Here is a 17,173-nt window from a genome sequence, read left to right on the forward strand (position 1 = left end):
TATTGTATCCTGTTAATAATGCATGAAGTACATTGCTACAATTGTTTCCAACTGGACATTTGATAAGATGGAAACTTTTCAGTTTTCTATGTTTTTGTTTTGTTTTGATTCAAGCTGATGCACCCAAGTCAGATATATATTTTTTATTTTTGAAATCCGAACTTTATAATATATATAAGAATCGATAGAACATTAACTCTATAATAATATATACGAAATCTGCAAGAATTAAAATATCATTTAAGCATATTTTACAAGTGGACTACATGGGGGCATTCCTGCTAGCTTAGATAAATATTTTTGTAGTTTTAACAAGAGCTACAATAATATCAGTGTCTCCATTTACACTGAACATCCTCAGAATGCCAACATGTTATATATGAAAGAGTCCGCTGTGGAATTTCCACAGATCCCACTAGTTTGTATTATTTGGATTCATCAGACTAGTTGTCTCCCTTTACTAAAATTTTATTTTTCTGTAGAAGTTTAAAAAATGTCAAACAAGTAGTCACTTAAAAACTTAAATGATTTCACTGTGTTACTATGAATACCTTCTGAAAGTAGGTATCCCTCGATGTAGAACCTGTCAACATCCACTAACCGTTAAACACGTATTAATAGAATGCAATTAAAATATTCGTGAAATATTTTCAAGGAACAAAACCTTAAAGCAATATTTGGAAAATCTTATAAAATATTAGATTTTCTAAGAAAAACTAACCTTTTTGGAACACATTTGAAAGGAAGAAAAAAAAAACCCTAGAAAAGACTGGGAAATACTAAATGTTAATTAAAAACAATCTATTACCGAAAGCTTCAAATGAAGAATATTCTCTTCACATTTCATGGCATGGAATGACCTATAAGGTTGATGTGACGCTAAAAAAAACCCCTAAAATTTCAGTGTTACGTAGTTGTTAATCTTCATCGATGTTATCTTTAACCCTCAACACCACAATTATCGCAAGGAAACTAACAAAAGCAAGAAATATTCCTCTGGTCTTCGTCAGGTGGTTGTTGCAACAAGATAGCAATTCTGAATCTCATAACTGTATCCTCAGTAATGACTGCCTTCCATAGTTATCGTCTCACCATGTTTTTGGCCAACTAAGCTTTTAGCCGGCTTTGGGTAAGATTAAAACCATTATCTTCAGACAATACTCACCTGGAACCGTAGATTTAACATCTCTATCGACTAAGCCACGGGCCCGGAGGGCGATCAAGGTTGGATTTTTTTTTTTTTTTTTGTCTTGTGAATAACCATTTATTATCTGATCTTCCATCGTTGGGTCGATATCGAATTCAATTGAAATGGAAAATCAGATAATAAACTTGGATTTATAAGACTAAAAAATCCAACCATGATCAGCCTTCAGGGTCCGTGGCGCAGTGGATAGACGTTGAATCTGTTTTCAAGTGAGCATTGTCTGAAGATAGCGGTTTCAATCCTCCCCTAAGCTGGCCAGAGGATTAGTTGGCCAAAACATGAAACAAGAACTATGGAAGGCAGTAATTGCTGAGAATTCAGTTTTGATCTCGTCGCAGTAACCACCTGACGAGGGTCAGGAATAGTTGGTCGAATCTTTGAAACAACTGAGGATGATAGTCTGTAATGAATAACTCTTCTCAAAACATTGCAATTAGATTTTTTTTTTTTTTTTTTTTTTTTAAGTAGTACTTACTTCCAAAATAATGTATTGCATCTAAATTTGCCCCCCCCCCGTAATTAAAAAAAACACTTTTGATATGCACTTCAAGTCTCATGCTGCCATCTGGCCACATGTTCATCTCACACCGGCTCCCCTTGCCAATCCTTTATTACCCACGTGTTCCTGTCACTTGCTCTGTTCATTTTTTTTTTTTTTTTTTTTTTTTTTGCTATGACATTGCTTTTCACACTGGCTGTCATTTTCATACGCATGTCATGAAGCTGCTGCTAAAGGGCTAATGGCTGTTATAACTGAATGCCAGACAATGTAAATACTCGTATTTTGATATTCAGCAGTTATCTCCCTTTGTATAAATCATAAAATTTACTTGAAAGTATTTGAACTTTATCCTTTCTGAAAACGGATAAAATTTGGATGTTTTTCTTTTTAGGTATGGTCGCTTTATTCAGGGTGCAGGATCTGCTGTACAAATGTCCTATGATGCTGAGGTAAGTTTGTTTGTTATTTTTTTTTTTTTTTTTTTTTTTTTTTTTTTTTTTTCCATTCCAACACCTGGAGATTACCACAAAATCAGTCAAATGTTTCTATGAAAACTTGTGCCAATTTTCATTGTAACTGCATTTCTTGTGAGATGTTTTTGCAGATCTTATTTCAAACGATTCTTACCTCAAATATTTGCAGTCATCTGATTTCAATGCACACGGCTTCAATTAATGTCCTGAATAAAAAGTGAATTTATTTTTTTCACTTGTAAATATTTTCTATCTATATCTAAGATTTTTTTTTTTTTTTTTTCATCCAAATTTATTTTCATCTTGCATCACTTCAGCAGCCGACACTGTCACATCACTTTCAAAATAGACTAACATAAAAAAATTGTTGCATAGCTAAAAATAAATCCTATTTTCATATTCATAGATATGGGTATCAATGTGGATAATGTAGAAAAGATTTATTTTGCTATTTAATTTACATGTGTGTTTATGGTATACAAACATGTAAATTAGCTGAAGGTGAATTCTATATATTCAGACATTAAAAATTGAAATAAACATGAGTGGGGGGGGATAACAGCATAGGAAATCAAATGGTGACTTGTTCAACTATGAAGCTCCATATTTCTCCTTGTGACTTATTCCAAAAATTGTAATCTACATTGCACTGTAGAGAACCTGTTAATTTTATAAAATTATCTTTTCTATATAATTGCATTAACTATCATGCTTCCCTTGTGCTCTGAACAGAAACCTTAATTTTGAACGCACCTGTCATATCAAAGAACCTACTGTTGATTTTTGTCTGGCCTTTTGACTTGTGTGGTAAAGCTTCTCAAATGCATTTGTAATGTTAGGCTGTGTAAGGAGTCAATTTTAGTCAAAATCACCCGTTCCTTTCACTGCATTATTTCAATTCTCGAAGACCTTGATACAAAACCTAAAAATGCTGCCAAGCATATAAAGTACCTTCATGTGAAATTTTGAGTCCATAAGAACGAATTCTCATACACACATGCAGTTTCTTTTTATGTAATAGATATAATAAAAAATGTATTCCTTATTTGATTTATCTGATGGCGAAATAAGCAAGAGTTGCAGAGGTAATTATATTGGTAATTAGTGAATTGTTAATTATAAATAATGGCTGATTGGAACAAGTGAAACAATTTGTTTATCAAGCCTAACTCAATCCCAGGACTGATTTCCCCCTTTTTTTTTTTTTTTTTTTTAGCAGCTTGTCTTTTGTCCAAAGTATATAGGTGAAAAGCTTCAGGGGGAAACAAATATTGAACGCTGCTTTAATCTAAGTTATCTTGATTTTAAGTTAAGCTTAAATAGCATTTAAGCCGACATTAAACTCTGCATATTGTACCAAGTTATTGACACTTTATTTGTCGTCCCATTTAGGAGGGGGGGATAGAAATTGATTTCAATTATGATCAATAAATCAAAATTGGCAAGATAATCAACTTTAATTGAAGACTAACTACCATTACCCGGTGTAAAAATGTAACCAGTTTCTATCTCTCCCTCTCCCTCCACATCATCCTCAACTGCATCTTCTCTGACCTGCCCATTCCTCTTTCTGGACATGCAAATACACTATCAATGTTTTAGAACTTTTTATATACTCCCTAGATTATATTTGCAAAGGGACGTCATATCTACATTTATTTACATTGAATTTTTAAAAAATTCCCGCTATTCCATCCTCTCGCATGTTTAGCAGCACTTTTTTCTCAGAAGTGCACGATTGTGGAACTGTTCCGTTCGCCTGTTTCCCACCTGACTACAACTTGGATGTCTTCAAATCCAACATAAACAAATTCCTGACGAACCGCCCCTTTAAGTAAGACACTCTATCAAATCTCCAATACTAATGATTACTACAATACTAGCTCATTGATTACTGTATATGCAATAACCCTTATCCCTGAGTGGCCTCCGGGCCTTGATAAGTCGTGACCCCCCCCCCTCCCCATGTAAAAAAAAAAAAAAAAATGCAAAGGCAGCTTTCCAGCCTTTCGTGCCGGAACATCCAGAAAGCAATCAGCTTTGATCAAACAATTGCTCTTAATTTGGGCCCTCTTTTGTGGGAGAGCTATTCATTTGGACATTCCTCTTTTGTGGGAGCTGGTTTCCCCCCCCCCCCACATTGTGGGGAAACAAATGAAATGGTGGAAAGTTTAACTGGCTTTCAGCCAGTATTCATTTCTGCATTCACTTGGCAAGTTAACTTCTTGATTGACATCACTAAATTTGAACGCTTTTTACTTCCTATGGCCTTGTAGCGTAGTGGTAAAAGTTCACACTTTCTTTTACTTTTCCACCTACGGGTTTGAGCCTCCTTCCTAACTTTTACACCTCCAATCACCCGGGCAACGCCGGGTACTCCCCTGCTAGTCTATAATATAAATCTCACTTTTCTGTTTAAATGTATGCATGTCTGCTTAAAACTTTTGACAGGTGACGGATTTTCACGAGATTGGTATCGTTTTGTAGCTCAACCCTTCAAATATCGAAAAATTGGCTAAAATTCCAGCTGACTACAATCTGATTGTCTTCAAGTCCAATGTAAACAAGTTCTTGATGAACCGTACCCCTAAGTAATCCAATTTACAAAATTCCCACTATTATGTTTACTACACTATATCACATTGACTAATGTATACTCATTAACCTTTATCCTCGAGTGGCCTCCGGGCCTTGATAAGTGGTGATTCCTGTGTATGTGTAAAAAAAAAAATAAATAAATAAATAAAAATAAATAAATAAAAAAAAATAAAAAGCGATGTTCACTAAGTTATGGCATTTTATTTGATAAAAGAATTTCCACTATCCATCACTTTATTGCAGGTCACTTAAAATGTTTGCTGTCAAAGAATAAACAAAAGCACGTCCTAGGCGCTAAGCCTTGAGTGAATGAATTTAACATTCACCATTTTTGGAAATAACTTAAAACCAAGGAAATAAATTGTTTGATTTGAAAAGTTATGGCTCAGGTGACACCAACTATTTTCTTTCACAGGGCATCCTTTGAAGTAAATTGCTAGCCTCCCTCATAAGTCCCTTTTTTTTTTTTTTTTTTTTTTTTTTTTTTCCAATATTGCCCAGAGATGTTCATTGGGGGTTAAGGTCAGGAGAACATGGTGGTCGGGTCATGAGAGCTTCTCCAATGAAGCTCATAGATTCCAGGAAGACTTCAGTCACCCTAGCAGAATAGGATGGTGCATTGTCATGTATAAAAATCTGAAAGTGACGTTACAATGCTAGGTCATCTAGCCATGGTGACAAATGATTATGCAAAAAAAAAAAGGTCATGCATGCATAGTAAACTTTACATCCTCTGGCACTCGGAATAATTGAATCAACTTGCCAATAATTTCCACCCAAAACCTGATGCCTCCACCTTGTTGAAAGGGGTTGGATTTCTGTTCATGTTCCGAACTTTGGCCCATCCATCCGGAGCATCGAGTAGCACAGGCCTCATCTGTAAATAGGACACATTTTGTAATTTTGTGCCCAAGCCTCTCGTCTTCCCTATGTTTGCTCAATGGAGGCCTTTGAAGAGGTTTATTCTTTGCTATCTCCTTCAACACATTACATCGGGCCTGTCTGGATCTTTTAGCAATTTAAGGTTTTGCAAAAATTGAAGCACTGGTGCTATTTGGGTTTCGGTTGAATATCCCTCCAAATTTTCTGAATATCATGATTTGAAGGGTTTTCTGGTACTCTTATCCTTTCTGGATTCGGTGTTGGGGTTGTTTGCAGATGAAGCCAAGGTTCTTCAATCCCTTTCCAGCTCTATGGATAATCGTTCTGAGTCCAATCCTTTGCTTTTCGATAACATTCAATCGCCCTTTTTTTTTTTAATTTTTTTTTTTACACACGTATATTTAGTGAAATATGCAGATCTACAAAGCATCCATTTTAAATTAGTGGAAATTGGTTGTGCTATATCTGTAATATAGTACACATTTGCATACAGGCGCTTTTTTTTTTTTTTTTAACAAAAATTATTTGGCATTCCTTATTGTTCACCGACCATGAAAATGCTTTGGATATTTCAAGATTGTCAAGTTCTAATAGAACTATGCCAGGTAACCTAGTTTATCATTAGAAAAACGAAAGCAGATTTTGAAAAATGTGTATTTACAGCTTGAAAGGTTTACTCGAGATTTTAAAATTCCTAAATAGACTTTAATTTCTGCTAAAAGTAGATTAGAAATTTGGTTAGAAATAGGTACGGGCACAAATGGACAAATAAAGATAGGGGGACATAGTTTTGAAAGCCAATCATAATTTTTTTGTAGGTTTCCGACTTTTTGATTGTAGTTGAAAAATTAACGACTAAAGGAAAAGTATTGGTACACATGAAAAAGTTATGTTTTCATGGCAAGCTAACCAATTTAGCTAAATTTTGAAGTTAAGTAAATTCATTGTAAAAATCCTTTAGGACTTTATTAATTATCTTTGAAATTGACCAAGAAAACTAAGACCTGGAATTAAACAAAAACAAACACCTTGTTTGTATATAAAAAAAACAAAGCAGCTTCGTTAGCCCCCAAAAGTGAGCGCTTTTTTTTTTGTTTTTTTTTTTTTGCGAAGAACAAAATTGCTACAAACGGAAGTTTGTAAACACTGAATATACGGAAGCCCAAAATTTTAACCAATCAAAAATATGACAATGACGTCATGTAATTAAAACTGAGAAAGGGGGAAGCTAATTGTCTTTTTTTCCCGACGTGCATACATACATATTCTGAACGTTTGTATAATTCTTACCATTTTTATTTGTTAAAATTTTTTTAATTGTTCAATATTTCAAAATTATGTTACGCCGAAAGTTTCATTCATGCAAGGAAAATATTAACATTTTGCATAAAAAAATTATGCAAAACCTGTAATTTAAAAGTAGAAATTTTTGCTATAATTTTGTGAAAATAAAATATTAAATAAACAATGCTTAATTCAATAATATCGGTAGTTTGAGAAATTCATTTTTTTTGAGTTATATCGAATTCATTAATACAGACTTAAGGGGCATTTTTTTTAATGTTCCTGTAAAAATCTTTTTTTTTTTTTTTTTTTTTTTTTTTTTCATATTTTACGATGCTTTACTTTCATAAAGCAAAAATAGATTTTTTTTTTTTTTTTTTTTTTTAAACAAATTTCCACAAATTTAAAATAAAAATGGGTTTAATATATGCAGTGTTCATTTATGATAAATACTGAAAATTTCATTAAAATTGTTTAATTTCCTGATTTTTGAATTTCTAAGTAAAGGGAGGGGGTCAAATGTTTATACGTCTTGAGCATCGGCATTCATTTTGCACATGCCTAGTAAATAAATTAAGCCTTACGTGAGATCACCTGTTTTGTCCTCAAACACTTGGAGTTTGACTGACAATAGTTAGCAGAAATCAAACTAATGAGTTGGCAAGAAAAAAAAACGCATTAGGGAACAGATGTGTGAAATGAACAGTGGAACAAGTGAAGATGTAGAAAAAGACTTGGCGTGCCAAACTCCAAAGGAAATCTATAAGCTGAATAAAACCCATGTAGTTGTAATCAGGTGGGGAACAGGCGAACGGAAGAGTTCCACAATTGTGCACTTCTAAGCTCTGCTCATGGGATTTACGTTTGGATTTAGGCACAGATGGTGGGGGAAAATTATTGACAGTAGTTTCAGCCAGACGGGTGTTTCTTGTGAAAGATTGTCGAGGGGCACGAGATTGGAGCTCAGACGAGTACTTGCCATGGGAATAACTATAAAACAGACAGGCTCGCAACGTCTCTTCTGTGGGAGACTCTGCAGGGAAGAGAAAAGGGCATCCCCCACAAAACCACAAAGTCTATTTTGTACTCTGACAAGGCAGGATAGGCTTTTTTAACAGCTCCTGCCCAGATGTGGCAGCAGTACTCCATCCTTGGACGTACCTAGCTTTTATACAGATAGAATTGCATCAATAGTGAGATCTTCTGGAGCGGTAGAAGGATCCCACCATTTTCTTGTAATAATAAATGACTTTACAGCTGCCAAATTAAAAACTAGAATTTTATTTTAGGCGATTTATGCGTGAATATACTGATTAAATCTAGGTCCAAATAACAAGCCCGACTCAAAAGTTCCTTCAACCCATTGTGTCCTTAATGTTAATTCTGAGTGACAAGTCCCACCCTGAAAAAATGTTTGACCCTCCTACCACCACGTCCAAGTGGTACTCCCCCCCCCCCTGCATACAGGTCATCTTAAAACTATAATTGAAAAGAAAATACCACGTACTTCCTAAACTCTCACCATTTGTCTGAAAAAAAAAAATACATTTAAAATGCTAGAATAGTCTGGAAATAGATTAGTTTACATTTAATTTATAAAACTAATTCTCTACTTCAAAATTTTTTTTATAGCAAAGTTTTCAGTGTTCACCTGTAATTGCTCCTAGTCCTACCGGTCCTGGATATGACCTTAAACTATATCCAGTGGTGAGGCCCCAGCTTGTGGGCTTTGGGGAGTGTGGAGCCACCCTTTATTTACCACTGCTCCCAGGTCCACTCTGACCCGGAGTGGTAGTACCTGTTAGGGTTCCAACTATGGGTTAAATAGAAACTGACATGAAAACAACAAATATATTCTATTAAAATAATTTTTTCTTCCGAATCTTTGGATTCGGCATTAAATAACCCGAAAAGGGTTGATATGCCGTAAAGCAAAAACAACCAACCAACCAACCTAGTCCTACCACTCGGTCGGAGTCAAATCTCCTACAAAGATTGTTAAAAAAAAAAAAAAAAAAAAAGAAAACTTACAGAAATTTTTTCCCATATGAAAAAAGTAACTACCCTAAAACACTAGAATGAACCTAAAATCTAAGATTTTATTCAAGTTTTAGTCTTTGTATGTAAATGCCTAAAAATGGAAGAATTACACCCTGGAGGAAGGTGAGGGGGGGGGGTGATTTAGGTGTTAATCTCCAAAAATATCAAGTTTTGCAATATATTAATTTTTAACGGGTCTTAGTATTAGATTTAAGTTTAATCTATATAAGTTGCATAAGATTCAACTTTGAGTTCTAGTTTTTTATATATATGCATGAATGGAACATTTCTGGTATTCAACACCAGCTACTGGCTGACATGCACAAGAACTCTAAAAAATGAGCCAACCTGAAAACAAGTCTCCCAACTCATGACTTCACTCCTTCATATAGTGGGTCAGAGGCAATGCCGAGTTGTCTAACTTGATAAAATACTGTAAACTATTCTGCAGTCTCTCAATTTGTTAACTATTCTTCTCCTTCACAATTCTGTATCAAAATTCAATACACATCTGACAAAAGGAATGCCCCTCTGATTAACAAGCTTTTTTTTTTAACCGTCTACCTTTCATATGCATAATAGATGTCCTGAAGTCTCACCTTGAGAAAAATAGCGGCCATTTTTTTTTCTTGCCTGATGTAAGCTCTGCCTGCTGTATAGCCTCGCGTTTGTACAAATTTTTAATTGCAAAATTTGGATCCTTTATCATTATTATAATGGGAGGCATGATAATGGAAAATCTTCAAAAGTAAATTTTATCAAGTCACTAATTTTAAAATTCAAAAGATTAACATGATCCACTGTTACAAGTCTTTAGAAACCTTTTCATGACATTAAAGGTGGAGGAAGGGTTAGCAAGAATCCAAATTTGTCATATTTCTTCAATTTATGAACTTGCACTTGTGCATTTGCTGCACCAGCTGTTATCATTCTTTCAGTGCTGCTATGAAGGAATTCTTCCAAACGACAAAAAGAAATAAGATTCATTTTTTTCTGTGGATGTGGAAAAGGTACTGCTTTTCCTAGGTTGAATGGCAGATTTGCAAAATGAGATTGTCTGACCAAAATGCCCATTAACACAATCCTTCAGCTAGGAGTCCCAAGTGCTCATCTTACTCGGAGGTATATCAGCCCAACTAATTGCAAGCCCTCAGAAAAAATGCCTCGAATGTCTAACTGATTCTCCCTCTCCCCCCCCCCCGAGGGTCGGCTCTGACTGTCTTCTCCCGCATCTCATGGAATCTTTTTGACTCTGGATTATGGTCTGTGGTCACTATTCAACCATCCAGATGACTCAAGATGTCCACTGAAGATAATGACTATATGTCCAATAAAAAGGTTAATCTGGAGCTCGTTTAGAAATATTCCAATTTTAAAGAAATTCGGCTCCCTCTTCCGTGTTAACAAATTACTTGTACCTCACAATGCACGGAGTATTGTCGCCACATCTGGGCTGATGCATCTACCAATAGTCTTGTTCTTGGGATATCCTGAACAAAGTTCATATAAACTATATTCTTTAAATTTTAAGATTTTTGCAAGAAAATTTGAAAAATGCATACCCAAATATTCCACTATTTAAATAAAACAAAAATGACCCAATGTGACTACAAATAATCTACATAATTTATAACCTTTCAGGCATTAAATGACTGAACAAGATTCTCGTTAACGGGCAATTAACCCAATTCATTCGGACTTGACAGAGTAAAGGATTTTCTCTTTGGAAATGTTAACTTTGTCATTTAAGTGATTCCTGGTACGAATGGGATTTGGATTTTAATCCAAAAATGATTTTCCTTTCCGTCAGCATATGCTTTCTCTTAATCAGTTATAAACGAGAACTTAAATCTAATATTAAAGAAACCCTTTTTGGAGGGGAGGCTGCTTAAGGTTTTGTGTGGGTGCTACTTGGACCTCAGTTTGGTAATCAGGTTTTTTTTTGTTTTTTTTTGTTTTTTGTCATGGCCCTCCCTTGCACACTAACTAGGTAGTTAACTGCTCTAAAAAGTTAGAATAGCTCAGAATGGGGACGGGGAGGTCATTTTGCATTAAATTTAATGCAAAGTGGGCTCCAGATGTCATTAATAATGGATAAATGACCACTTTATCGTAGGAATACAAATTATACTGTCTGGAAGCCACTTCTGTCTTTTAGTCCTCGCATTTAATGAGGTATGTTTGTTAGAGGGAGGGAGCTTGCTGTTTTCTAGGTCAGAATCTATTCATCTGACTTATCGTCGGCTAGTTTTTTAAATTTATCTCCTTGTATCAAATGGTTTCATGCCTTGTCTAGAGCTATATCCATAAAATGGACCCTGTGTATTAGTATAGATGCACTTCAATTTTTCTAAGACATTTTGTTTTTTCTAACTCTTTTGTATACTAGTATTGATCTTTATTTCAATCCTTTCATCTCAAAAACCATTTCTTCAATGATTTTTTTGCATTTAATTTTGTACGATAGGCTAATAATAAAAAAAAAAATCTTTAGACAAAATATAAAATCTGTGATAATGAAATGTTTTTGTATCGAGTTTTCATCTTGAAAAAACAAATTTCTCGACAATTGTTCAAAGAATTTAGTTTTTGAAATCTCCTGCTCCCCCCCCCCCATCTCCGAATTTATTCCATTCCGAAAGCAGGAACAATGAAGTCTTTGCAATCTTTGATTGCAGCTGTCTTTCATATTCAAGACTTAATTGCCGGCTGCTGTTTTCCGCTTGGAAAGGCGGAGTTCTTGGCTTTGTAATTAAATCTTTTACAGTTAAGCATGAATTGTCTCCCCCTCCCCCATTCACCGTTTCCATAGAACAAGCGTCTGAATGGTAAATATGAAATGGTATTGCCTGCTGAACAAAAATGTTTTTCACATCTTTTGCTTTGTGTATGCATGTCTTTGCGTGCATTTGGGAATCCATGGAAATTACATGGTGGTTTACGTTTTGGAACGAAAGCAACAAAATCTTTATAATATGCAAAGCGTTGCGTGGTTAAATGTGACAAAAGAAACTTTAAATATCTTTTACTTAACAGACAAAACGGCATAAACGGAAATACTTTTAAGCTGATGACAAAATCAAAACCTGGTTACAGGGAGGTGAATGAGCATCAGGCGATTGAGTTGTTTATTTACAGGAAGATAATCTGTTAAATTTATCGCATCTTTGGTCAAATATTTCGGTTCGTCAGCTAATGTAACAACTTCTGGCATAGTGCTATCAGTAGTGACAAGGCAAATAAGTCCCTTTTTTACACTTTTGTGCCTCTTTATCTCTTGTGCATCTAATGTTAGACCTGTAAATGCACCCTTGTCTGTCTGCACTTTTCTCAATTACGCCTTGGAATTTTTTGAAATTTTGCACAAACATTAAGCATGATGAGTAAAAACAGATTTTCCAGGAAAACTTTCCCCCCCCCCCGGGGTGCCTTTTGGGTTAAAATAACTAAAATGACTTTTTTTTTTTTTTTTTTTTTTTTTTTTGCTTATTTAAAAAAAAAAGAAAAATTGATGCCTCAGATTTTTATAAAACTTTCTGAAAAGTTGTAACTTACTGATTTCTGTATAATTTTGTTTGTCTATACTTGGTGATAACTCTTGGGTGTGCCCCAGGGGCTCTTTAGGGGTTAATAAAAAAAACACCCTTTTTTTCTTTTTTGAGTGGGGGGGGGACTATCTTACCATATTTGTCCAATTTTCTGTGTATGTCTATTTAGCAGTTTTGCATGGTGCTGAACTCTAATTTAAATATGTTAAGGCCTTGGAGACTTTTGGAGGTAAATGGGGGGGGTGCAACTGATGGACTTAGTCATGTCTTTGCATGGTGAATCACTCAAATTTATATACACAGGTGGCAAAGAGTCTGCACTTGTAAGTTTTTTTCAAACTGCAGATTTAAGCTAAATTTAAACAACCTATACCTCATTTGATTGGCCTTTTTATTCTATAATTTTACCTGTTCATATTTGATTTTTAATTGAAATATTCTAGTGTTCACATCAATTTTAAAGAAATAACTTCAAATTAAGGAGGCAATAAGTCCACACGATGGAAAATTATTTAAATGTAACTTTAAGACATTAATGCAACACAAATACAACAGGAATACAATGAACTTTTTAATATTTAGTCGCATAGCCCTTCTGTAATTTGACAGCCTGCAATCTTTTGGGAATTCCTTGAATAAGACTGCAGCAATACTCTGGGGAAAGTGCATCCCACTTTTCTTTCATTTTTGTCCAAAGTTCTTCCAAATTTGAAATTTTATTGCGTAGATGTTGCTTGATGTAATGCTATACGTTTTCGATAGGACTGAAGTCTGGAGATTGTACAGGCCAATCCAAACACGAAATATCATGCTCTTCCAGGAACCTCTTGATATTGCCAGCTGTGTGAATGGGAGCATTATTCTGCATGAAGATGGGATTATCATTCAAATTCCGACCAAAGTAGGGTAGATGCTCAGTCAACATTAAGCAAACTATAGGCCCTGAACCATTGGTACTAATAATGCCCCACACCAAAACTGAACCTCCACCACCTTGCAAATGCTGAACTTTTTTTTTTTTTTTTTTTATGCCTCGTTCACTGCACACTCACGGGGACCATGCATGCTTCACTTGTTTTTATAGCTTTTCGTAAGTAAAATCTTGCTGAAATGGCAGATTCTCACTCTTAATACATCTGAAGTGTAAGGACACTTCTCAACCTATATACTCAACAAATTTTGATCTGCAGATTGGAAATTTGATGTGGAAAATTTAATCTCCTTCATCCAGAAGGATGCTAAGGGGTCAAAACTTGGGAGTCATCGGATTTTTCTATCAACTGTTTCACGCATGTGTGAATCTTTCACATGACAGCTTCCTTATGTTAAGAATAAGACTTGAAAATGCTCTTAAAGATCGTGGCAAGTTGGTTTGATGGTTATCGTACTTGACCTACTTGTCTTTAGGTTTTAGTTTATATCTGTTATATCTTTTTTAGACTTATAGAAGTGAATTGTTTAGAAAAAACATGCACATGTCTTGGGTCCTTTGGTTTGTCTTTTCTTTAAAGGAATTTCACATTGTTTAATACTGGGCAATGCCAGATACATCTGCTTGTGTCTTTGCAATTTTAAAATGAATTGTTCCAAAATCGATTTCTTTTTAAAGATTATTTCTATTGCAAACACAAATATATCCCCTAAGACTAAAGCAATTTCATATTCATACATATTATCACCACTTTTTTTTTTTTTTTTTTAAACCAATGTTTAAAGTGTTAGCAAACAAAAGGAAAAACGATTATAATAAAACTAATTTTGGTAATTTCTATGAAAAGAGTACTTGTGCAGTTTATGGACCATGTTGAATTAATGTTCGTAACATTCATTCTGTTCTTTCAATTAAACAAAAATACTCTTTGCCACTTGTTGGCTGCTGCAGTTTCATGGACTAAGCATTTCAGCACCTTCCACTCAGAATGTTAAGGACACTGCCTCTATTCTGTGTACGTAGCCATTGATGCAAACGAGATGTTCATTTATTCTGTAAATGCTCTAGTGGCTGAATCAATATGGTCAGGAGATGGATGGGTGAAAAATATTTTTTTAGAAGCGAATAAGTAACTTAATAGATGAGAACTCTGGAGAAAGTTTTTGTTAATGGACAGTGCATGAAACTACTTGATGCAAAGAGCTTAAATACCACTTAAATGTAAAAACAATTTAAATTTAGCCAATAAGTGTTAGATTACTATTTTCTCTACTAGAAAATAGTAATTCTTCCCCTTTTGTCAGAAATATTGCTTATGGAAGGTGAGGACTAAAGGATAAAAGTGAAGCAAGTTACAAGGGTGCTGGAAGTAAACCCAAAGTCAACTTGCTGCTCTTTTGTGTATATCTGCATGATAAAGCTATGGAAGTTGTCGAGGTCTTAGCTTGATGATGCCATTGGAGCACAGGGTGGCATAGATGCTAGTGTTATTGCAAGAATTGGATGGAGTAAGTTCAGAACTTGTCATTACTAACCAGCAGAGTTACTTTTGTCTAAAAGCCACTTCTTTGTTCATTTGACTTTTTCCTTAGATTTTTTTTTTTCTTGCGACCTCTTACAGAAGAGATGTAGCAAGTTTGTCTTTGCTTTATCGTTATTTTCATGGCAAGCGCTCGACTGAGCTTCAATCTATGGTTCCCCCCCTTGCCAAACTTTCACAAGAAACACTTGTCTGGCTGAAAACACTATCAATATTCCCCCCCCCCCTTTATCTGTGTCTAAACTTACACATTTCATGAACCAAAGCTTTCTTAAAACTGCATGCCTGCAGAACTCTTCTGTTTTCCTGCTTTCCAGCTGACTACAATATGGTTGTCTTCAAGTCCAATGTAAACAAGTTCTTGATAAGCCGTTCCCCTTAAATTAACAAATTTACTGAATTTCCATTGCTGACAATTACTATATTTTCCAATTGACTACTGTACTCTTTAACCCTTACCCTCGAGTGGCTCCTGGGCCTTGATAAGTGGTGATATCTATGTAAAAAAAAAAAAAAAAAAAAAAAAGTGTTACTCTAAATGGTAGTGGAGTGTCTCGTGTCTTTACATGTAAAGATTATCAACTTTACACGTTTATCACCAAACTAGTTTACTAAGCGCCCACTTAAGCCCTTTGGCTAGATGAGAGGTCTGATCAATTGATTGGTCATATCCTACCCTAGTGATGCATAACTTCAGCCTTAACCATATAATTTGATTGGATTCTTAAAATGAAAACCTTATTTTCTCCCAATACACCACTATCGACCAAGGAAAATATCTACTGGTATGATGTAAGGGAGTAAAACGTGGTCCTTGAACTTATTTGTACGACTAAGATTTTACTGAAATGGGATTTAATAAGATCTTGGGTTTTTATGCACTATCCCTAGGCAAGGAGCACGTATTCACTTTCTTTTTTCTTTTTTTTTTTTTTCCCCCACATCAACTTTGCCATTTGATTTGCTTAAGATTATCGCAAAGTATATATAAAAATTCTTTGATTCTCCATAATTTCTGTTGCTATCAGATCAGGCCGTCTGTAGATATTGACTTCCCAACCTAAAATGCATCAAACATTTTTTTCTCTCCACTTTGCAAAACATTGAGTTTTACAAAGTTAAAAGCAAAAACGATTTTTTCCCTACAAACCAAACACCAGGAATAAATATTTATAAATTTAAAGAATTTGAAATGGGAAAAATTTTCCAAAATGTACTGGATTCGACCTTAAATAATCCAAAAGGGTTGATATGCTGTGAAACTAAACTCCATATTTTCATTTCTTGTGCAATCATTTTGATTTTTGAAAGATTTTTTTTAATTTTTTTTTTCCCAGGCTCTAGAAGCTGCATACAATTTGAAAACGAATGCTGTAGAAATGAAGAATCGCAGCGGATGGGGTGATGAGGAATTGTCTGTGATCCGAAAGCTTAAACTTCGATTCTTCACTCCAACAGAAATTGCCAGACTTCTTTGCTTCCCAGAGTCTTTCAGTAAGCACTAAACTTTGCAATCTTTTTTATTTTTTTATTTTTTTTTTATTTTTTTTATTTTTTATTTTTTTTTTATTACAGCTGTTGATTTTTATCAAAGCACTTCATATCATTTCATTGAACTTTTGCTTAATGTAATCTACATTACATCATATACTATCACTGGGAGGGGGGGGTCATAAAATATGCTTGAATATATTTGTCCAGATTTCATACACACACTATGTATGTATTCATTAATTTATGATTTAAAAAAACCATAAACTGCAGACCAGCTTAATGTAGGTACTGGTCTCCCGCTTTAACTTGTTGCTGGCTCTTTCTCTTGCTTGTTACTGAATCTCAACATTGACCCGAGAGACTTAGTTTTAGCTTTGTACGACAGCTATGTAACATAGTGTAGATACTCCCTCAGGCATTTGGGCTCATGGACATTGTGTGTGAGGGAGTGGCACTCGTCTGACAAGACGTTGCAATCATCATATATGTATTGCTCTTTTTGGATCAATGTGTAGTTGTTTAGAGAGTGGGATTGTCTCAGTGCAAAGTCTTTCTCCACTATAACAATCCTCATGCACAAGCATTGCTTGATATAAATTAGATATACTTTTTACCATCTTGTGTATCTTGATTGGAAGGAAAAAAGAAAGTCTGGCTGTAGCCTAAAACGGCAA

General features: G+C 34.7%; 1 protein-coding gene across 3 annotated transcripts in view; it reads left to right on the forward strand.

Moving 5' to 3' along the window:
• Positions 1 to 17,173, forward strand: part of LOC145266599 (tRNA (cytosine(38)-C(5))-methyltransferase-like) — a 58,074-nt gene that overhangs the window by 29,685 nt on the left and 11,216 nt on the right. For all 3 annotated transcript variants that reach the window (XM_080122455.1, XM_080122454.1, XM_080122456.1), the window contains 2 exons: positions 2,101 to 2,158; positions 16,343 to 16,499. In XM_080122455.1, the coding sequence (XP_079978581.1) occupies positions 2,101 to 2,158; positions 16,343 to 16,499 (215 nt within the window). The remainder of the gene's footprint in view (positions 1 to 2,100; positions 2,159 to 16,342; positions 16,500 to 17,173) is intronic.

This window comes from Euprymna scolopes, chromosome 41, assembly GCF_053919585.1.
Source record: "Euprymna scolopes isolate OS-2025 chromosome 41, ASM5391958v1, whole genome shotgun sequence".
Taxonomy (NCBI): Eukaryota; Metazoa; Mollusca; class Cephalopoda; order Sepiida; family Sepiolidae; genus Euprymna; species Euprymna scolopes.